Source organism: Epinephelus moara, chromosome 22, assembly GCF_006386435.1.
Source record: "Epinephelus moara isolate mb chromosome 22, YSFRI_EMoa_1.0, whole genome shotgun sequence".
Lineage (NCBI taxonomy): Eukaryota > Metazoa > Chordata > Actinopteri > Perciformes > Serranidae > Epinephelus > Epinephelus moara.
The window spans coordinates 14,973,377-14,997,679 of NC_065527.1; the positions used below are offsets into that span (position 1 = coordinate 14,973,377).

The following is a 24,303-nucleotide window of genomic DNA, read 5'->3' on the forward strand; positions in this document are numbered from 1 at the left end:
TATTAAAAAAAAGAAATCATCCAAAGGAAACCTCAAGTATACGATGCCTTGCAAAAGTAGTCACCCCGCTTGGTGGGGTATTTTTTTCTATTTTGTTGCATAAAAACCTGTAATTTAAATGTATTTTTTATTTGGAATGTTTTTGTAATAGACCCACAAAAAATAAAATAAAACAAACAAAAAAAACAACAACTAAAAAGTGGTGTGTGTGTATTCATCCCCTTTGCTATGAAGCCCCTAAATAAGACCTGGTGCTACCAGTTATCTTGAGAAGTTAGTTGAAAATCTAAGTGTCACATGACTTTAAACACCTGTTCTGAAAGGCCTCAGTCTGCAGCACCATGAGGACCATGGAGCTCTCCAAACAGGTCAGGGACAACGTTCTAAAAGGATAAAGTTGGATGAATGGCCAGAAAGTTCAATATTAGTCTCATATGACCAGAGTACCTTCTTCCAGACATCTGGGGAGTCTCACATATCTTTTGGCAAACTCCAAACATGTTTTCTTTAAGCAATGGCTTTCTTTCTGGCTGCTCAGCCATAAAGCCCAGCTCTGTGGAGTGTACAGCTCAAAGTCGTCCTAAAGACAGAGACTGCGGTCTTCACTGTGGAGGTTTCCAGCTCCTTCGGGGTTGTATTTGGTCTCTTTGTTGTCTCTCTGGTCAATGTCTTGCCTGGTCCTTGAGTTTTGGTGGGCTGCCCTCTCATAACAGGTCTGTTGTGGTCCCATATCTTTTCCTTTTTTGTAATGATGGGTTTAATTGGGATGTTCAAGATTTCAGATGTTTTTTTTTTAACCCAAACCTGATCTGTACTTCTCCATAACATTGTCCATGACCTGCTTGGAGAGCTTTTTCGTCTTTATGGTGCCACTTGCTAAGTGGTGCTGCAGACTCCGGGGCCTCTCAGAACAGGTGCGTATATACTAAGACCATGTGACACAAATTGCACATAAGAGTCTAATTACATGACTTCTCAAGGTAACTGGTAGCACCTGGTCTTATTAAAGGGGGTGTCATGGCAATGGGGGTGAATACATACAGTACGCACCCACCATTTTTCAGTTCATTATTTTCTCTTTTTTAAAACAAGTTTTTCATTTCACTTCACCAATTTTCACTACTTATTTATATTTATAAATCTATACCTGCCAATATCACCCTTAATCCCAACACACAGGACCTTTAAGTATCCAAATTTATCACTGTAATGTTTGGTGATGCTTTCCAGCAGAGAGACAGACAAATATTAACTGAGCACACATCTTAAATATAGAAACACTTTATTCCCAGAAGTTGTAGCAGTGAGTTATTTTCAGACATAGAAAGGCCAAAATAACCAAATTTAGTACAACAGTATGATGTATAACAAGAGCTTACCCAGTGACATTCTGTAAACCCACGTACAGAAACACTTTGATTGTTATTGTCCCACCAAGCTACGGACACTCAACAGGTCTAGTACACAGACGACAGAACACAAGTTTGCTTGTGGGTAGGGCAGCTTGATTTCGGACATCAAATGTAGCAGATTGGCAGAGTTGAATTCCTTTTTTGGTACAAGAGAATATCACCATGTCTTGTGACATAATGATGATGTGAACAACAAGGAGGGACACAGGAAACATATCACCAAAGTACTACAAACAGCTGGAGCTGTGGGTGGATCAGAACAGAGGGAAGATGCCTTGTTGCCCACACACACCCTCTCACTGCAGAACACACAGGAATAGATGTAGTTGCCATTTTGGAGTTTTAACATCTTTACTCAGCGGTACCTCTGTGCAAGGAGGTGGACTTCACACCTGTTTTGTAGAAATCCGTACAAAGCGACAAAGCACATCTCTCCCACAGGAAAATACCACAGTTGAGAGTCAAACCTCTCTTGTTCATCATAAGAAAATACCAAAGTTGAAAACACAACTTGTTTGCTCTTTCAAGTGCAAAATTCAATACTTGACAAATCATACACGTCCATCGTTCCCAAAATCATCTTTGTCATTTGTCAGAAGTTGACATTTTATTCTTGCTATCAAATAAAAACAGCAATTCAGGAAGGTGCTAGAGGAGCAAAGGGAAGGACACAAATATTGCTTCTCCATCATGAGGACAATACTGTGCGATTGTAAACATAAAGAACATAATTTCATCGTACTGGCTGATTATTTAGTGGTCATTTTTTTAATTATTTAGGGAAGAATGCATATTTTCTTTAAAGGAGCACAGCTGTAACTGCTGACAAAAGAAGTGTGACCACAGGGAGTTTGTGTAATCGTCCCAAAAGATGGAAAACACTCATTACGAGAGACTTGTATTGCTATGGTAAGGGATCTATATTTTTCTTTTAAAAAAAGTAGTAGAAACAATTGTTTTCACTTTAAGAATCATACCTTGTTCAATGTATCAATCAGCAGCCTTTACTCTAAAAACAGTTGTACATACAAACACACACAGTACACACACTCAAGCATGCTCACACATACTCTGCCCTTTGAGAACCTGGGCAAGGTCAGGATGGATGTATGGAAAAGCCATGCAGGGCAACAGATGCCGATTAAAATACTTTCCAAATATTTCTCCACACAGTTTTTTAGTAGTAAGTTTTAAGTGCACCCATTTACAGACAGGCTGCTCTGCGTCAGAGTGCTGTTTTGTCCCGGCACGACTTCACGGCAACAGTACACTACTAAAAATCAGTGAAGCTGGAAGTAACATCCCTGACATCCCGGCTCCATCAGGCCCAGAGGAGACCGCTGGGGGGAAAGCAGCAGAGGGAGCTGATGGAACTCTGGGTGTCTTCATGGAGCAGGGCAGCAGGCTGCATCACAGCACAGACAATCAAAGACGTTAAAATGGAGCGACGAGAGAACCAGTGGGAGTGTTTGTTCGTTGGCATGGCTTGGAGTTCCAGGTCACAGGTACAGGGTCACAAGATCAGAGGCGACAGTTCAGGTAGTAAGGAGTCACAAATGGTTCAAAGGTCAGAGCCAAGGTGCACGCTGATGCTGGGAGAACGCTGTGTGTGGTTTGGCGCCGGACTCAAGTACCCCATCCCGTCCTCCTGCAGGCTGCAAGAATAGCGGCCAACTTCAGAGACTGTGTGGTTGCTGGAGGGAGGGGCATTGCCACTGGCCACTTGCTCAAAGGAGCGAGAGAAGACGGCACTGGCTGTGCGCGTCAGGCTGGTGAGAGCTCCCGCCTTAGGCACCGATTGGCTGGAAGTGAGTGTCAGTCGCTTGACAGACAGCTCTGCGTTCTCGCTGGCGGCTCGGCCTGTTATTAAGGGGCCTGCCTCCTTGTCCTTATCCTTGCTGGATCGCCCCCCGAGCCGACACTTCTTCATGGCCTTGGCCCCCAGGTTCAACGTGGTGACGCTGTTGCTAATAGTGATGGTGGGTGGGGTCATGTCAGCCCCGACCCCACCTGGCCACACCCCTTCATCCACCTCCGAAATATCCATCAGCTCATCCGGGGAACCCAAATCCACTGCGTCTGCAAAATGGACAGAGGGGGACAAAACAAGCACTGAAATGAAAAAACGGGAGCATGAAAAGAAAAAATAACCACCTCATCTGTCATGCAGCCCTTCTGATCCAATCAAATGATTAATATTAACATGGTGTAAACACAATATTCAATGTTTTAAATGTAAGGCTGCATGTCAGAGGGGCTCTATCACTGTCCAGCAGGTGGCGCCTTCACACTGCAATCTCAGCTAACAGGGACATCTCGCCACCTGACATGCGACAATGCAGGTTCAGTATTCCAGCCCAGCACACAGGTTAGTTTAACCAGCAGAGCTGTGAGACAACAGTGAGTGGTTTATTGGCAGAGGAGTGCATGTTTTGTCCCAAAGGCAGGAGAGGACAGAATCTAAGAGCATAAGCCTAGGAAAGACCACAAAGGGAGAGTAGAGGAAGGCAAACAACAACACAAAACCCTAAATTCACATGTCTTCGCTAACTGAAGACGAACACACACATTAACATCTGTCCTGCTTTCTTCAAGGCATGCATCCACACCCCTGTGTGTGGCCAACCACCCGCATATGCAGAACAACACACTTTTAATCTGATGCTATCACTGTAACAGAACACCTGTAAACAGCTGGTAATTAGACAGATAGGCAGGTCCGGTTCAAATCTCTTATGGTCAGATTTAGCCTGTCAGAACAGGTCTAAAGTTGTCAGATTCAAGTCTGGATTTAACGCTGTGAGCAGCTTTTGCTTCACATCAGTCAAGACCTGCATATCTTTCCTCAGCTCCTAACTATTCATCAGAAGGGAGTAATCTGTCTCCAGGTGCAACCCAGGAGTAATGTGTCGAGGCGTACCAACGGGTGCTGTAAGAGGCCCAAGAACTTAATGATCTCTCCGGCAAAAACAGGATTCAGACCCCTACACAACACTTCAAGAGCACAATCTTGTAATACAGGCACAGCTAGCAGAGATCACATCTGGGCGTTACGGTTAGAGGGTATCAGGCCTTACTGTTATCAGTGACCTGACCTCAGAGTGACTTTTACTAAATGAGATACAACTAGCCAAAGTTTGCAGTCCTGTATCTACAGTATGTGTTTCATATCTACTGAGAAATGTTCATTGAGCTACTTTTATAGCTGTTATTTGTTCCTTGTTTAAATTATCTTCTGCCTTTATTAGGTTCAACTCTATTTTTGCGCAACATAAAAACATCACATCATCTTGATTTTATGATTCAGCCAAGCATATTTCATTATCATGCATTTATTATTAGGTTATTGATCTGTTATTCATTAGATCTTAAATAATTAATTTGATATGAGGAATCTCTGCGGGAGATCTTCGTGAGGAAGCTTTAGCCACAAAGGAGAGAGTAAATGAGTGACGTTGGATTGACAGATGAGAGGAATAGTGCAATTAGGTGGAGAGAGGAAGGTGGAGCCCAGCGCAAAAGGTAAAAGTGGGAAGTCATCATGCAGCTTTTCAGACCACGCCCCCACACACGGTTACCTAGGTTACCCCGGGATTGGGGCAGGGGGAAGGAGGGCAGGGCCTTAGTACTGGCTCCTCCCTGTGGAGGCCGACCCAGAACCCTCATTCTCCACCATTCGCCTCACAGACTTCTGCCTCCTGACCTCCTGACCCCGCGTGCCGGAGTCATGACCTCGGGCATCCAGGCTGACCTCGGAGGCGGCGCCCAGCGGGTCGCCGTCTGGCTGGGCGCGGCCGTCAGGGCGCAGCCGCATGGAGTCTCCGTTGGGCATTCGCTCGCCGCTCACACCTGTCACACTGATTTCGGGGATGGCCATGCCCCCCAGTGCCGCATCACTGTCTACACTCACCTCCTGGGACTCTGGTGGTGGGGGAGCATGAGGGGGTAGCAGGATAATACATAGACATAAACACACATACACACACAGATGGACAAAAAGACACGTATCATGCACACGTACATGAAAAACAGATAGACGGCCATGTGCACAGGCACACACGACCACAGTGACACAAGACACACAGAGGTAATTAATGTAATGGCAGAAAAATAAAAAGACAAAAATTATAGTGATCAGAACATAACACATGGCCAAAGTGCATGCAATATGGAGATGAATGTGAGCTCAGTATTTGAATGGAATCACATCATACTAAGTCACCACTCACCCCTACACATTAATTAATATTTAATAGTATTTTCCTCCATCATCTGCTCATAACAAAAGCTTTCTCTATAAACAAGTAACTCCGATAAGGGCACCAATGAGCAGGATCCATGACATGATAAAGGGGTGTGAGGCTCCAGATGAAAACTACTCATTAAACTAGCTGAAGGCTGTAATTTACCTGCCTTATCTGTACTCTGGGAAAAGAGAGCATCCCTCTATTAATTCTAAACCAGAAAGTTTCATTTGTTCTGTGGCCATCTAAGCACTATCAATTTCCTTTGGCGCAGAGCTGAAACTACATAAAACACAACATATTTTATACTAAGTGTTCACACTACAACTTGTCTTATACTATAAATACACTACCTGCCCCCTGGTTTCTTGCTTTCTCCTATCTGTTCATGGGACACCTTAACGCCCTGAACACATGGTTTTTAATGAGGAGATTCTGAAAAGGATGTTGACAGCAGCACCAGATAGCAAGCTGAGAAAAGGTGCTCTACGAGCTTAGGGATTGATGATGACAACGACACTTATGTACACAGTGACTGTAGGATATGAAATGGAGGGGTGAGTGAACGATGAAGAGATTTAAACCTCTCACTCTCTCCTTTGGTGTGATCCGTTCTTCAATCAAACAATTCTATTTTTTTATTACCTGGTAAAAATGTGATTACAAAATGACAGAAAGATGTGCGTGAGCGCTCTTCTTGTGTTTCAGTGACTTGAACTCCCGCGGCTGTGTCCCTACATCTCCACTTGCTTTATTCCCCCCCATGTGTGAATCTTACCGTGTCTCTTCCAGCGGTGTCCCCTGATAGAGAGGGAGGTGACAGCATTTCGGGAGATCCTGGAGGTGGTGGGCGTGATCTCCACCTGGATACTCCGTGCACCCTCCTTGTTGTTGCTTTTCAGTGCGGCGCCGTGCAGTGACGACTTGATGGCATTGCCCACCTGAGGGCGAGGTGAGGCACATATACACAAACATTACTGCTTCAGAGGATGCCAGAGTTTCACAGAGGGATTGCCAAGTGGCCCCTGGCCAGTGAGGAACTGGACTGGACTGGCTCACTGGCAGGTTGGCAACTGGCCCAACATGTTTTATTTAATGTTACTTGGTTGTTATCCTTTTTTTCCCCCTTCATTGTACTGGGTCCACTTGTCTGTTGTGCTACATCTGACACCACAACAATTACTGTTGACTCTGAGTTTTGTGAAGCCAATACAATAACTGGTATATCAAATTTACAATACAAAAATCGAAAGGGGTTTTCTATCAATGTGGAGGAAACCTCAACTAGAAAGAACAATGAATTGATGTTGCTACAGTTACAGACAATCCCTGCAAACAAATTTAAAGCAGGTGTTTAGATTCCCCTTCATAAGTGGCACTGATGAGTCAAGGCCTGATTGTGTATGAATGCAATACAATAAAATTTACACCTGAAATCACTATATATCTTCACCATGTCCATACTAAGATGCAGTTGTTATTTTTTCTTATGTTGCAATAATAAATGATTTACTAGTGATTACAGATTTTTTAAAAGATCTCATTGGTAAGATTTTAAAAACGATGCATGAATTACTGCAAAAAGACAAAATATTATATGTAAATTTTAAATATCTATGGCAGGGATACTGGCGGCATGCTGGTGTAGTGATCGCCTCATAGCAAGAGGGTTCCTGGTTTGAACCTAGGGTGGGGGAGCCCCTCTGTGTGGAGATTGCATGTTCTCCCCATGTCAGCGTGGGTTCTCTACAGGTACTCCAGCTTCCTCCCACAGTCCAAAGACATGCAGGTTAACTGGTGACTCTAAATTGCCCGTAGGTGTGAATGTGAGTGTGAATGGTTGTCTGTCTCTATGTGTCAGCCCTGTGATAGTCTGGCAACTTGTCCAGGGTGGACCCCGCCTCTCGCCCAGTGTCAGCTGGGATAGGCTCCAGCCCCCCCGCGACCCTGAAGAGGATAAGCGGTTACGAAAATGGATGGATGAATGGCAGGGATACTAAATTTGTTCTGCCTCTGGGCCACTTTTGCAAAATGACAGGAGGCCAGGGGCCAGTCACAGCAATGCCGCACAGGTCAAGTGTACGGAGGGGCATTTCTAGGATTTGGGGACATTTGAGGCTTAGCCCAGACTTCTGTCAGGGACTGAGGCATCCTTCCTGTGTAACTTTTTTTGATAAACAAGCTCTATTCTGATGCGTTTTTATTTAATTCATTTTATTTCCTATATATGCTCTAATTTATTTTCACTGTGAATTAGGAAATAGCTGTGGGGCCATTAGGCACCCTATCAAGTAGGAAGTTGAGTATCACTGATTTATGGTTAACTGCAATATTAAAGGTTTTACAAAAAACAATTTTTAAAAAATATTTACCTGTTGAGCACACGTGTCAGTGAAAACAGCTTTTTACAACTTAAATGTACGACTATGGAAAAACTTCTCTGTCCCACCACCCAACGAAAGACATACACAGGCAGATAATACAAAAAAGATCCAAGTGTAAAGGCAGTGGCCCAGAACACAATGCCTGTAAATGCAGTATTTCTAATATCACTGACACATTTTTGCTCTTAAGTAAAACTGAAGCTCAGATCATGTTACCAAACTAATAACATCTGACCAATAATCTTATTTCTACCAGATTTATGCAAAAGGATAAACCTGAAAGCTTACCACAAACTGACTGGGTTACACAGACGAGTGATATAAGAAAAACAAAAAGGCTTTGTATTTTGCTCTATATAACACTATTTCACAAGTGTTCCTACAATAACCTAAGCTTCCGCTGAAAACGTTTCAGGTGGCACTAATGATCATATAACAGCTGAGTAAGTAACATGAGGTGGAGGGCATCATAATCACAACACAACGTGTCTTTTGTCTGTGAGGCTGCAACACGTTAGTCTCACGAGGGGCACGTCAGCATGCTGCCACCTGGTGTGGCCCACTGCAACAAGTAAACACTTACATAAACACACTGAGATTCTAACCCTCCTACAATAGTGTTCATGTCACATGTCCACAAAGCTGTTTCTTTATTCTAAAAACATACTTTAACCACACACCAGTCTCATAATAAGAATCCAAAGGTTGTGTGTTTTGAGTGTTGTGGAGGAGCACACCTTGACTTGTGTAGTAATACTGTGAGCTTAGGTTCAATCCTCTACTCCCTGGGCCTCAAGGATTATGGCTTAACGGAGCAGAGTGGAAAGCATGTAAATAATCTAGTGGGATTACATTCTGCTTGCAGTTTCTGACACACAGAGACCAACACAATACAGCATAATGTGCTGCTGTGCATGAATCAAAACCACAGGCGAGCATGTGCGTCCAAAATCACATGCTCTCAGACACACACACACACACACACACACACACACACACACACACACACTACAGCTTCAAAAACACACATATAGAAGGACAGTGTGATAGTAGAAGATGAAAAACTTGATTGAACCCACCAACAGAGCTTCAGGGAACAACTCGAGCTGGGCCCGATACAAAACGTCATCCAGTGCTTTGGATCCCAGTTCGACCTCCCCGTTACACCTACGCACAGGCAAAAAAAAAAACCCACATAAACATATAAATACACACAGTGTGTGACTCCAAGACTAAAGGCTCCCTGTGGAGTGTCAGACCTCTAGTGGTGCTGCAGAGCCGTTTTTCTATTTGTGGGTCCCCGTTTTGTTTATCTTGGATGCAAATATACGCAGGTGACATGGTACATAGTCCTTTTATTAATGTCACGCTATTCCACTTATCACCAGGTGATGGTAACACCCTAAGATATGAAGCAATGCACCAGCAAGGACAGAGAAAATAAGAAGACTGCAATGCCCTTTTTACACCAAACTTGGTGCCGTCTCATTTGGAAAGACGTTTTAAGCAATGCTTGGACAGAGACAGACAGAATTTGTGGCTGTGTATCATTGAATCACACTGGAAAAGGGGCTAAAAGTAGCGTGTTCACCTGGGTGTCACGTTTCGGATCTGGAACCGATAAATACCCGCGTTTACTGCAGTCATTTGTCCTTGGAATAAATGCCAATTGTAAACTTTCCCACTAAAAACAAAAGCTAGTCAGAAGAAGAAAACTCCACAGGGCACCTTTAACAGCCTGATTATCAGATTAGAGTAAGGACAGTAATACCATACATATTCACATAAGTAGAACTGTAGATATTGGTCGAGACAGCAGACACCAGTTAGTATTTTTTGATGCCAACTGCTTATGTAACATTGTGATAAAGACGTGACATCTTTTGTGAAATGCACCACAGCAATGTAAACTGGTTCATACTCAAAATGCAAAGTGAGCAGACTGAACGATTGTCATAGTTAAACCTCTTTGCAACAGGTATTTACATACATGCATGATTAGACCAAATCAAATGCTGTCAGAGATAAGACACATGGAGCAGATTTTAAAGAAAACACTTGGAGAAATGTAAGACACGAGAAGATAAAGCTGATCAGGGAGTCTGTGCTGCGCTGATCTGGCTGTTTGTAAAGGCATGTGTGTACACTCACAAAGCGTAGTGTATCCCCGTCATGAGCTGAACCAGGAACTCTGACGTGACTGTCAGCCGTGTGCTAATGCCTTTGTAGCGGCGCATCTGTTGCCGCGGGTAACCACATATACAGACCCTGGAGGATAATAAAAGAGAAATGCAACAGGGAAGCTTGTATCAGTGAAACAGGGAAGCTTTAATCAGGGAAACCACTCCGCTGAGCCACTTGGCTGCAGCTCCATTAAGGCAATTTACTTCCCTGTGGTGAGCTGATTACAAAAACAACAATAAGCAAAGAACTGCTGAATCCAACACAGACACACACATTAGTGCTGAATATTTTCTGAACATAAACTGTAGATAGTTAATTATTTCCAACAGGTGTCATGCAAGTTGCGACAAAGAGGATTCACCTGTCCATTTAAGCTATAGGTGCTGCAACTGTATATGATGCCACTGTACAGTACACAGCTGACAACACAGAAAACTGTCCAGGGGAAATCAAAGCTGATGACTTCTCTGTAGCTCTGTGCTCATTGGAGCAATGCTCAGCTACACTTGGCCGAATACCAAAAACCACTGAGCTGGGATGTGTGTACATCGTAGCTCTTTGCCGAATAGCGGTATCTTGGCTCTCTCTGGCAGCAAAGTCTATAAGAGGATCAGATAAGCAAGTGCTTGCAAAAAAAGCACCTGTGTGTGTGTGTGTGTGTGTGTGTGTGTGTGTGTGTTGTGTGTGTGTGTGTGTAGGGTTATTCAAGTACCCTTCTCAAAAACATCCACAATCAAGAAGGTCATCACAGAGTATAAAATTGGTTTGTGTGTACTTATAGTGTCCACAAGTCCTCATGACAAAGTGTGTGTGTGTGTGTTGTGTGTGTGTGTGTGTGTGTGTGTGTTTTACCTGGAGCTGAGCTGACAGAGGGACTGGAGGGAGTTGGGGCTCATGTAGCTGAGAGCAGCATTGTAGCACAGCAGCAGGAAGGTCAGCACCTCAAATCTCAACAACACAAATACACCCTTGAAACAGCACATCTAGATTACAGCATGACATATAAAACAATATTTTGAACATATCAGAGCAGAAATTCACAGACATAGTTAGCCCTCTATCTATACTGTAGATAGGAATACCACAAAAAAAAAGAAAGATTTGAAGATTTCAAAAGCAGAACTGTACCAGAGATATCGTCCCTTTTATTCTGTGCATTCTTCTTCCTTGTCAAAGCCTGGCATCTACATTCCCCACAGCACAACTCAACTGCAGGGGAGGGTGTGCTATGCTAGCGGTCTGATAGGATCCCTTCTTCCTAACTCAACATCTTCAGATTTTAAACCGACGCAGACTCAAATGACTCACTCTGAGGCAATGTATCAGATTTGGCACAGCTCCCTCACAAAAGGGTTTTTCACCACATATGAAGTAGTACTCCTCAAGACCTGTAAATACACTCTGATGTGAAAAATCAGGGGACTTCCCATTTAAAAACTACAGTCAGTGAAAAATACATCATCTACCCAGGCAAACACTGACTGCTACACTGAAGAGATTAAGATACAAGTATCTCTGCACGATCTTAAAAAGCAGCCGGACTTGTTGTCACATGAAAATTCCTCTCCGTTTTAAATAATCTACCTGGTCATCTGAAACAGCACAAGAAAACAGTGCTGAAAAAAGCAGTACAACTCAGACCATCGCGACCTTCAGTGTTTGGCCGCAGTGGGGCCTCGTTACATTAATGAATGCAACAAAGCAAAGACAACTGCCATGGGCCATCACTGAAGCTGGTGCATAAAATAATTGGCCCTGGCAGCAGTTAAACTCTTTGTCACTACATACATTTGAGGACAGGAGTCACTGACACTACTGTATTTAATGAGACTGTCGGACTAAATCTTATTTCAAAGCTCAGCTGAGTCAAAAATGCTTGATGGATTTGTGTCTCAACTTATCGCCCCACTGACTGTATCCAAAACAACATCTGAACTGAATGTATAATGGAATCTTTGATCAGTTTGGAAATGTATTTAGGTACAAAGGTGATCAACATACACAACATTCAATACATTTCTCTCAAATTTCACTGAGTGTACGAGTTATTTGTACTGGATTTCACTTTCTGAGACAACTCCGTTAGTGAATAAAATTTAGGCGGCCTAAAACTGTCATAGTAGAGGCAATAAATGTCTTGCCAAGACTTTGCACGCTTAACTTCAAAAGCAACTGACAGATTGTTCATCCTCCTTCATGTGTGTTCCTATTTTGGTTGTTGTCTGGTATTTGCTGCCAATTCAAAGCAGGCAGACTCGCAGCCTGCTACCAGGAAAGCCTATTTTAAAAACATGAACAATCTCCACCCTACTGACACGTCACCACCCGTCCAGCAGCCTTTCAAAGAAGTCCGCCCATCAAGCCTCTTACCTGTTCTGCGCTGTAAAAGTCTCCCTCTGGAGGTGTGGCCCGCTGTACACCACTCTGCTCAGCCCGTGATTGGCTAGAGCCCCTTCTGTAAGGGCAATTGAGCCGATGGCTGAAGGCTGGAGAAGAAGAGGAAGTTTTTAAACTGCACATTTCCGCAAAAGCACAAGATCTGTGTGCAATATTTTGTGTTTCTCACCTCATGGTACACTGAGGGCTTGGAGAGGGAAGGGACGGTGAAAGATAATACTTTACTTTGTCCATCTTTATCAACTATTTCCTGTAAAAGAGGAAGACAGGAAGACAGTGAGAAAATGTTATTGTAGGCGAGAAAAACAGAAGCTTTTATCTGCGTGTGCCCTAAACCTCTAAAGAGTGCATGCATATCACTTCAAGCACACTCATCTGTTATGTGTGGGTGTTTGTGTGTGGCCCTCAGGGTCTCTGTTTCCCAAATCAGTCTGCTAGTGTATGTGTGTTTGCGTTTTTGTGTGTATATTGTGTGAACACACGCACTCAAACCCCAGGGTTTTGGTGTCCCCTGTGTGCATGTTAATGTCAGATAGATTAATGGGAGCCAGCTAGTGTGTTGAGTGACAGCTGACCTATTCTGCTATTCATAGAGGAAGTTAGGGGACACTGCACTTTGCTGATAGATAGAAAACCGAGCCAAAATGGAGGAAAATAGGACTCAACACACTTTAATAATAACAACAACCGGCTGGCGTCACTGTGGGAAGCTTAAGGGCATTTACAAAGTGCAACCCATCCATATTGTGTATTAGCAAATTCACTGTGTTTCAATTCCTCTATTTCAAAACCCATACTTCCTGTTACTCGCGATGCATAGCTGTCTAACAAGGCAGAAAGTGCATGAAGTAATCTTTCAAAACACATGACGCAGATCCCAGAAATAGTTGAGCGGCTAAGTCCCTTGCTTCTGAAACTGCATGATTACACCCACTTGCAACGGATCAAGGACCTTTTCCTCTTCCTTTCCTTACCTTGCCTACCACACTGGAAACATTTTTTTGTTACTAACAAGAGCAGCTCTGCTCTACTGCTAATAAATAAACAGAGCAGCTGAGACATAAGAATGTGGTGTTGAAAATATAATGTGCACCACCAGCTTCATTCTGTCCCCTACCAGGTTGTAAATGCCCAGCAGCAGGGCCTCGATGCAGCCAGACGTGTGAGGGTCTCTGGCTGCGCTGGCGGACAGGAGGCTCCACAGGAGCTCTGGCAGGAACTGTAGCGTGAAACGCTGCAGCTGCGGCTCACCGCTTCGGTAAAACTCAAACAACTGGTGACACACTGGCTCCAGCAACTGGGGAGAACAGAGAGCCAAAAAACATGGGCACATGGTTACATCCTGACATCCTGTGTACAAAAATCAACAGGCAGCAACTGCCACTGTAACTGTGATTCATTCATTTATGGGTCATCAGGAATGTCAGGGAGCAGAGCAGTACTTGGGAAATACAGTGTGTTGGACAGTCAGGCAGATCCACGAACCAAAAAAACAACAGGACATAACAACATGAGATAATCTGGGGTAAGTATAAATATAATAATAGTAAACATGACAAAATACTCAAAGAAGGGCTGGGTGATATAGCTTATACATAATATTGTGGTATTTTGGAAGTCTGATGTTTTTTGCTGTGCACTTGAAGCTTCAGGTCAACAGTTAGAAGTTAGCAGAAAGTTAACATGTTACCGTGGTGCCATTAAACATGAGGATTTATTCTCTGTGAGGAGGAATCAAACAACAGCTCTCCAGTTCACACATTAATAATATCAGCAAGTCTCACTGGTGCCCAGTGGTCACAAAATGTGACTAAATGTTGGTGGCCTGGAGCCCTGCAGATAAAAAAAAAACACCTGCTCACACTATTTCCCAGGAGAGAGTGGTGTGAATGGGCAGGCAAGTGTGTGTGTGTGTGTGAGATGGGAGCCTTTTCTTTTTGTGTCTGTGAGAGGAAGAGAGCCTTGGAGAGAGCAAGAGAACCAAAATGCAAAAGAATCTCATGCTGGTGTCTTTAAATTTTGACCTGACAGTATGCACGATGATCCCAATGCAGTCGTTTCAAACACGGAAGCCGCAATACATCAAGTATAATCGATATATCACCCACCCCTGATGCAAAATGTTGGTAAAAGGTTGTGTGGTTGGGTATTTACAATACATGTTTACATGAATGAAATATTAAAGTGTGTGTCCATACATCGCTGTAGTTCTCTCGGATGACCTTGTAGAGCGCGGGAACCAGGGCAACTTTGTCTTTTAGTGAGGCGGCATAGGTGGACACAGCGCTGTCAGGGAGGGTCTGAAACACACACACACACACACACACACACACATACACACACAGCTGAAGTTTGATACACTAAGTGACTTACCAATGCTAAAAATAAACACACAGCATGCAGGTTGAGAAGTGAATACCCAAACATTTGTTGATGTAGTCTAAATTTGAGCTGTCTAGATTTGACACTCAACTGTTCATTGATTCGCATCACATCCAGGACTAAAGCCCCGTTTTCACCGAGCAGTATGTTACAGTTCAGTTGTGTACATGTTTCCACTTTGAAAAGCTGTGGATGGTACCAATATAACCATTCGGTACGTCCCCATTTTTTGTAGCCCCTCTGTTAAGGTACCTAGCACACAAGTAAATGTAAATCTATCAGCACACCTTAAATTTCAATTACAGCTTTGACCATTACTTTAGTTTTTATATAACATACAATTTCATTAATGAGTGGACCATCAAGTGTTTATATATATTAATTTCGACCAGGTTATGTGAACGGCATATATGTTTATCCTCACTCTGAAAAAGAAAAGCGGCACAGAGCGTAATTCCTGTGGGCTCTCACAACACTTAACCCCTACGCTTGCCTTAGAAGGACTAAATGCACAAACCCACTATATCTGAATATCTCATTGAGAGAGACTCACTGCAGCCTGTTCTAGTTTGTGTATTGCGTATTCAGTGAGTGCCGGACGCAGCAGTGAGTGACAACCCTGCCCACATGAAAGAGCACGGTTTGCGGTGGAAACACTAGAGTCTGAAGGGTTACTTTCGGTTCCAAATGTACCATACTGAAAGTGTCTGGAGGAAACAGGGCTTAAGTAATAATGGTAACAGATAATGAAACAAAACTTATTTGTTAGGTATAAGCAACAGGGAAGTACACTCTGTTTGACATTTAAATGATATCTTGATAGCATCTAAAGCCTGCAGAGACAGTGACTGCGTCTATATAAGAAGCTGCGAGTCACATCACTCTGTTTGTGTTTAGAGGTTAATTGCACTGAGCGAGGAAGATGGGTCCTCATACGTTCACACAGGAAGTTCCCTTCTGCCCCTTTATAGTCACACCTCACCGAGCCTTGGCTTTGTTAGCAGTCACGTATCGGTGAGTGCTCATCATGTCTGAGTAGGAGCGTGTAATTTTCTGGCAACAAAGCACTTCAGAGAGTGTTTGTTTATGTGTGTGGAAGAAATAAGCAGCAGCAGAGAATGTACAGCACACTAATCAGGGGTAGGTGCTTTTTAATATTGCGATTTGCCCACGCATGCATGCATACACACACACATACACACAGTAAAGCAGTACCTTAAATTCTGACAGCCATTCCTCCACCACTCCTTGGTCCATAGCCAACATGTTCCTTCATTTGCAGTGGAGTCACCTCTACCTACGAGTGAAGGAAAAACTGTATAAACACACACTGAATAATTATTGACACGCGGCATATGTATAGGGCATTGCGCGCGCGCGCACACACACACACACACACACACACACACACACACACACACAAAAGCAATCATAGCTTGCCAAAGCTCTTTCCATGTTTGCCAGCCTTCTATTATTTGGTATCCTGATAAAAAAACACTCTATTACAAACAGCAAACGATACCATGTCAGAGATGAAAAGTGACTGTACAGGTTCCAGCTTCCAGGCATCAATTCAATACTCCGAAGAAGCATAAGTCTCTGTTTCCCTCTCGCTCTCCTGTTTCCCCCTCATTTCTCTCCAGACACACACCTCTGCAGCAAGTACCTAACCTTTCCTCAACTCAGGCTCTCAAATCGAAAAATCACCCACACAGAGAAGCCTGGCTGGCTTCACCGATGAAGCACTGACGAGGGGAAAAAAAGTGGCACGGCAGAATTTAGATGCTTGTTGCACAGGCTGTACGGTTTCAATGTCTTTCAGCAGAAATGGACAGAAAAAGCTTTAACTACGATTTATTTATGATGTTTAATGATTGCCTCTCTCCATCTCTGCCTCCATTCCCATTTATATAAATATATCCCTTGCTATCCATAACAACACTTGCACTTTCTGCATCTTACATCTCCCTTTCCTCTTCTAAGCACTCAACTTATACACATGTCGCATCTTTTCTATTGAGCCTCCAATGCTACACTATCTTACCGTGCTTATTCCTTGGACAGCGTTCTTATGCTCTTTATGTAAGCTTAATTCTGTGTGTGTGTGTGTGTTTTAATAAAGCATCTGCTGGTTCCTATCTGACACTGTTGTCCTGCAGTCGCATACGGAGAAGGAAGAAAGTGGAAGAGCGAAACGCAGAGAGACAGAGCAACAGAAATAGAACATATCAGGACAAAAATAAGATGGGGCTTTTTTTAAAAATCCAGATTTCAAACTATCCACCACAATGTGGAAATGATGATGACACAAAGCAGTATTGTTTGGTCAAAGTCAGGGACCAACCAATCTCTAGAGCCACTTCTCTAAAAATGCAAAATATTTACTAGTTCCAGTTCTCAAATGCAAGAATGTTTTGCTTTTCTCTTGTTTCATATCATTATAAAGTGAATACCTTAGGCTCTGGGGAATTGTGCTGATTATTTTTCACTATGACATTTCAAAAGAACAAACAACTGGTCGATGAATTTAAAAAAAATAATCAGTCATTGCAGTGTACTTGTGTCACCTTAACCAACTATGCACAGTGACTGTCACCGTAAGACATGCTTTCTGCTGAGGAGGAGGAGGAGGAGGAGGAGGACACAGTCACTGTTCATCTCTGATTATCTGTTTTTCACTAGCAGTCTGTTTTCACTGCGGTTTATGTCGTGTCTGCACTCTGTTGTGCCTGTGCTCTAAAACTGCAGGCACAAGGCTAAATTGGCCGTTGAATGCAGAAACAAAGTCCATGTTTGGTATGTCTGGTAACTGAGTCTGAGAAAAAAGAAAGAGGGAGGAAGAAGTCCTTCTATGTGCACGCTCGTCATGCAGAAACGTGCTCAGGTTGGAGCTGAAGGTGGCATAATAACACCTTTTAAAAATCCGTCCACTTCCAACACCTTTCTGGCTGTGAAAGAAAATATATCAGACCTGTTTTGGAGGTGAATTCAGAGCAATAGACCAGAGTACAGATTCAGAACATTTTAGACCTGACTGCCAATCACCAAAAACCTTCTAATGTGTGATGCATGTGTGTTATAAGAAATAAAAAAAAATATATATGTTTATGGTCAATTTCCTTCTCTTCCTGTCCTCCTCTGTTCCTCCGCTCATCCTCCCACACAGCATCATTTCTCTCTCTCTCTCTCCCTCTCCCCATCTTCCCTACTCCCTAATCCATCTTTCACACATTCAAATGCATTATTTTGTATTATTATGGTGCTTGGTCCCTCTGTGGCAGCCAGGTGTCTATTTATGGATTGTACCAATGACAGGAATGACAGGGGGGAGGGGAGCCAGTGACTCATGAAATGGGGAAGGATTATAAAGCAGAATAGCCTCCATTTAGAGAAATTAGTCCTTTGTGGCGGTCTGTTGTTCCATTTCTTTCATGCTGGTGAAGACTACAAGGAGGACAGCGTCGATATCTAAAAGCCAGCATGTGCTCACTGAATAGCAAAAATAAAAGGCTGTGATTACAGTGTGGATGAGTCAGTCTTGTAAGAGGACGGGCTCTCCTCCTACGGAGTCACTTTTAAGCGATCAACTTTGTCCAGGCTGGCATCTGGGGACACGGCATCTGTATCACCTGTATCCGGAAAAAGATACCTGAAGACTAAACTCAGCAGCTGCTTGCCATGCCTCCTACCTATGTGGTATATTTGCCTCCTACCTCAGCTGCAAGCTAAGAAGCAACGGCAGCGCCACAAAAGCAGCAGCAGAGGGTGGACACTCGGGTGCAAAGTTAATGTGACGTACCTGTAAATCAAAGTGTATATTGAATTTCTGATTTACTTTTGACAGTATAAACACGACCCAGTCAACCTTAACAAGGTTAAAATCAAATTTGCAGAATATTAAAGTGCCAGAAAAAGTTAGCAACTGCAACTAATGATTATTTTCACTTCACTAATTATTTTATTTGGCCTATTAAATGTCACAAAGTAGAAAAAAGAAACCCATCATAATTTCCTAAAGCCCAAGACTTGCTATTTTTTAAAGTAACCTAAATAAGCACCCAATTATCGAAATTGTTGCATTTTAATTTGCCCTTAAACGACTAATTACTCAATCAACTACTCATTTTAGCCCAACAGTAACAACACAAATGAATAGATAAACATAATCACTCCCATCTATCAACCTCACCATGCATTTTATGTATTTATCACCCCTGAAAATCTTGACGATTCATTCTGAAACTGCATTCAAACCACAAGAGACAGCGGTACAAGCAGCACAAAGTGCCCCATCTCGAGGATCTCTATGCACATCCTGCGGACGGGCACAAGCAACTGGGGGAGAAAAATGGCAAACTAATTGCCCTGTGAGAACACTATAGAGCGCAATTACGTTATTAAGCAGATGTTTGTCTTCCGTCTTAGTCTGTTTAATTGATAGCAATCTCTCAGTCATTAAGGACTTACAGATCAGGACAGAAATCAACAGAAGACAGAGAGAGCACACTGCAAATGATACAGCAGCTGGCGAGCTTCTTCTGAGCAGCACAAACAACACACATTAATAAACCAGTGTTAAGAATAAGTGGCTGAGTAGCTTTGACAAGCACAAGTAACAAACCAGTGAAGTGCTGAACAAGTAGAAGCAGGAGAGGGACAGAGAGGGACTGCAGGAGGATGCACGGAGCAGAGATCAATACCTAAATGAATAGAGCGAGATATAAATGGATGTATAGTGGGATGAGGGTTAAAATGAATGTATGACAACCCAAGGGGTGGATAACTCAAAAGGGGAGAGACCGTGGGGTCAATAAAAGAGGAGAGTCTATTAGGTTTTCAATCTGTGCTGCCCCAGGCAACCTCCCAGGCTTTGACAAACACACAGGATAAGGGAAGGTACTGAAACACGCCTCTCTGTGGTCTTAACAGGCTCAAGAAATGGATCTAACTAATGATTTTAGTACCCTAGCTGCGGCTTACTGAGTTTTTCCACCAATGCAAAGCTCTGATGGAGCGCACTTCTTGCCAAGGAGTGAGAATGTGTCACGCATTGCACAAGTGTGTATGTGCAAGTGTGTTTATTCAATGTCTGGTTTGACAAAACCTGTTCCTGTGAGCTAGCTAAAGTTGACAGCTCGTTTCTGAATTTACACCCACGCCTGTGTCTTAAACTCTGTGACACACACACACTCACTCACACACACACACACACACACACACACACACACACACACTGGGCTGGCAGTCTAAATGAGCTTATTTTTGACTCCTCCTTCCGAAGGCTTCCTCCAACACAAACAGGTCTCCTTTGAGTTTACATTCCTAATCCTTGTTGTAAGACTGCCCGCATGTCCAGACAGAGTTACTGTACAACAACTGAGGCAAGCACACCATACACACACTACTTCATGTGGATTAATACAAAAAAACAACAACAGGTAATCGGCACTATCAAAACACTGAGTGTCCTCCGGTGCTCTGTAGTGAAGCAAGAACATACCTGTCTGGGAAAGCTGCCTGAGAAGTGACGCGAGTCCGAGTGAGACTGAATTAAGGGGACACCCACACACAAACGCAGCCCTCCCTGCTGATTACCTCATTTCCTATTACACATATGCTTTGCAGCCTTCTTTTTTTCAGGAAGTGAGAGGACCAATAAGACCGAAAGCTTGAATGGAGGGAAGAAAGGAAGCAGAGAGAGACAGATAAAGTGGGTGGTTTTGAGAGTGGTAGGGCTGGCCCAGCTGCTTTTTCCTGTGGTGCCGGTGTAAGCCACACAAACTACCAGTTGGGCTGATAATGACAATGACACCTAACATACTGAGCCCTCGGTGAATTAAAGCTACAGGAAGATGTAAAATATATCGAGTAAGCTGAAATAAACTTTAATTCAGCTGACTTCACTCTTGTACAGACACACCCAAGCCAGTGACAAACTGTTTAACTTCACTAACCAACATCAAAACGAGGTATTGTATCAACATTGACTCCACCCAAGATCTACCAACCACCTCAGTGTCAACTGTCAACATACTGGACCAGTGACTCTTAGCGTGTTTTAACTTGAATGGAAGCAAACGCTGTTAAGGCACTATTTTGAGGAGCTGTGGGGTGTCCAAATAAAGGTTGTGGCAGGGTTATATAACCGTGGTCATAAAGGGCAGAGCCTCTAACATGCCCTAAGCTCACAGCTTCACCTGAACTGGTGCTCATCAGCCGTGCTAAGAGCTCTTTACACTGTTTGTCCACTCATGGGACTGTAGCATTTTGTTTTGACATCTCTCTTCAGTTCATATCACATCTTTTCATGCTGTCGACTGCAGTATTCTTTATTTGGAACTTTTCCTGGCCTGCGGTTAACCCTGTTGCATCACCACCTCCCACCTTGCTCTCCTTGCTCTCCCCCCTGGTCTTCTTCAGTAGCAGGTTGCATATAGCTTCAAGAAAAAGGGGGGTTGTGCTATTCTGTTTGTTTTCTTTTCTTTTCTCATCTTTTACACACACACACACACACACACACACACACACACACACACACACACACGAAGTAGAAGACTGTTGGTAGCTAAGTAGACATGACAACAGAGTCTGTGGTTTGTGTGTGTGGTTTTTGCTGCTGAGGGAGACAGATACAAAGATCTGACAAGGAGGAATCCTCTTATAGCAGCCCACGCTCTTTTCTCCATTGCCTCTAAGCCAGTGATGCATCTTCACCCCTCCGCGCATCCCTTCAATTCCCTGTCTTCTTGTGGAAAGTGAGCCTGAAGAGACCAATGATTAACATCGCTGATTTTTCAATTTAGGGCTCTCTTTTGTCGCCTTTTTCCTCTCCATTTGTCTCAGCTTCTATTGCCACAGTTGGATAACTCTCTCGTAATCTATTAATGCTCAGCACTGGAATTTCACATTTAAATACCACTTTTGCTTCAGCTCATTAGCTTTATTTTCTAGATTTTATGCAGAGCTAAAAGCATGTGGCATCTACTGGTGTCTATACTTATGCTGGGAAAAATCACCTTCTATGTTTCACTTATACTGTGCTTGTGCGCAGAATTAAATGGAAAGGCTTTCAATGGTTTTCATTGCTCAAGCTGTCAGGATATTTCATGAACCCACGGGCATGGGTGACTCTAACAGTGATGCTGGATGACAACAGAGCTCGTGCGATCTTCTTGCTCCATGACCTGCCGGGCTTCACTGTCAAAAAGCATTAAAAGGCTCGGAACACTAGCAGCTACGGATGCCACACATTAACAAGCCTGGGTATACTTTTATTACGGGTGGACACACATACATTCACATCCTAGTAATACCACTTTAACAGTGCACAATCACTCACCCGGCAAACACATCTACTGCTACAGGACAAGCTTCTACTTAATAACAAAGGCAAACACACACATTTATGGAAAGCAAAGGGTAACCTATGAACTAAGCCGCAAACTGTATCTTATTAAAGCAATGTCTGGCACCCCACCAGAAGCACAGACCTTGTGAAGGGTACAGATTGAACATTAATTCAACTTTTGACATGTGCAGTAGTGAAGGAGCTCTTTTCATGCAACAGGACTGCCATGGGGCTCTGCGGCAAAGCTTCACAGCAATTCCCATCCTACAGGAAACCCCTGAACTGGATGAGTGGTACAGAGGAAAGATGCATCACATGATAGCTATTAGAAAAATCCCAACAACGCATTCTTTACCATACCAGTCTGCAATGGTGTCTGTGGCCCTGCCAAACTGGGGCGCACACACACACACACACACACACACACACACACACACACACACACACACACATGTATATAGCAATACATGAATCACCTGAGGAAGTATCTTAACAAGGTCCTGACAGATCACACACACATGCAGCTGATACTGAACAGGATAAAGTCAGGTACAAAGTCTGTCTCTGTGGCAAACGTGACTTAATCTACTACTGTAGCGAAATGGGAGCAAAGACAAGCTCGTTTGCTTCACATATAAGGAAACCTTCCTGTTTCATATCATCTTATCTTACGTTAGCTATGTAAAATAATAACTACATATGTCCCCTGGCACTGCTTACCAGCTAGTCTGCCACAATGACAACCGGTGCCACAGTCTGCGTTTAAACAGCGTAAAATTCTTCCTCAAGGTTTTGGTAGCTCAAGGGCAAGCATTAGCTTCCCCAGCCATATAATTCAGTGTATTTATTAACTAGTACCAAGCAGAGACTGTAAATGAATCCTCCGCTGTCACACACTTTCTGTCCGGGCTTGCTGAATGACTTCTGACTGTCACAACGATTGCTTACAGATTAGCTAGTTAGCTAGCTCGGCTAAGGCGCGACACCAAGTTAACAGGGGAAGTTACGGTTTACTTACGGACATGCTATCTGACAATTCCCTGGTATCGCTGTCCTCTGTCGTTCCGACAAGACAAGTAAACGGCTATCACTTCGTTACTCCATAAATCTCCTCAATAATTCATCAACATCAGCTCCTTCCATCTTCATTACTTTCTCCACTCAGACTACCTTAGACGAGGGGACTCGGTCCGTATAGAGTGACAGGCGTCTGAGCCAATGAGTGAGCAGTATATAATATAAATGCCGCGCCCCCTGAGCGCAACACCCAATCAGATTAGACTATTGGCTGCATGTTAATAATTTCCACGATCAAGGTAGGTTGTCGCTGTCAGTCACTGCTCTTTGACAGCAGAGTGATCTACCAGAGGTGGTTTTAATAAATCACATTAATAAGTTATGAATTGACAATTGGTTTAGGCTTGCATTGTAAGAATAAATTATTATATTACAGCTTACAAACTGCATTTTAGCAGTGTTTAGTCCATAACTGTCTTTGATGCATTTGATTAAAATCTATTTATTATAAACATAATCAGTTAGGCTACCTTATTTCAACCATTTTGTCGCCTAAACATGTTATAAAAGTCATGAAGAACATAATTAATATAGTTTGCCCTTATTAAATATACACATTTTTAATCAGTTGTTTATTTCTTTTAATTCCCAAACTTTTTCATTTAGATATGAACTCATTCTCAGGTTTTAACCCCCACATGCTGCACTCTTAATGCCAAAATTAATCTATAAAGCTTAAGGTGAAGGCAGTATCCTAAAACTGTCTCCGTCGCATTAATAATGCATGACCACTTGACAATGACCTCTGGAACAATGGATTTTCCGAAATTAATTATCAAGATGGCATATGACCATGTGTTTGTTTGCTTTCACGTTAATAGCAGATGGAAAGCTTGGGTTTTTAATCACTTGATAAATGCATGGGCTTTTATAGA

General features: G+C 43.1%; 1 protein-coding gene across 3 annotated transcripts; it reads right to left on the reverse strand.

Annotated features, from left to right (window-relative positions):
• Nucleotides 1-1,265: 1,265 nt before the first annotated feature.
• On the reverse strand, nt 1,266-23,539 carry hycc1 (hyccin PI4KA lipid kinase complex subunit 1). 3 transcript variants are annotated; one of them, XM_050034472.1, is made up of 12 exons: nt 23,370-23,539; nt 16,219-16,300; nt 14,820-14,921; nt 13,739-13,918; nt 12,791-12,871; nt 12,595-12,710; nt 11,077-11,172; nt 10,192-10,308; nt 9,120-9,207; nt 6,435-6,597; nt 4,991-5,333; nt 3,352-3,491 (listed from the first exon to the last, which is right to left on the reverse strand). In XM_050034472.1, exons 2-11 carry the CDS (start codon nt 16,267-16,269, stop codon nt 5,035-5,037), a joined length of 1,293 nt encoding a protein of 430 aa, XP_049890429.1. In that variant the 5' UTR covers nt 16,270-16,300; nt 23,370-23,539; the 3' UTR covers nt 3,352-3,491; nt 4,991-5,034. The 3 variants fall into 3 exon arrangements, with proteins under 3 accessions (XP_049890426.1, XP_049890428.1, XP_049890429.1); XM_050034469.1 differs by lacking the exon at nt 4,991-5,333 and having other exon boundaries at nt 1,266-3,491; XM_050034471.1 differs by lacking the exons at nt 4,991-5,333; nt 23,370-23,539 and adding an exon at nt 20,504-20,565 and having other exon boundaries at nt 1,266-3,491.
• Between the last annotated feature and the right edge of the window lie 764 nt (nt 23,540-24,303).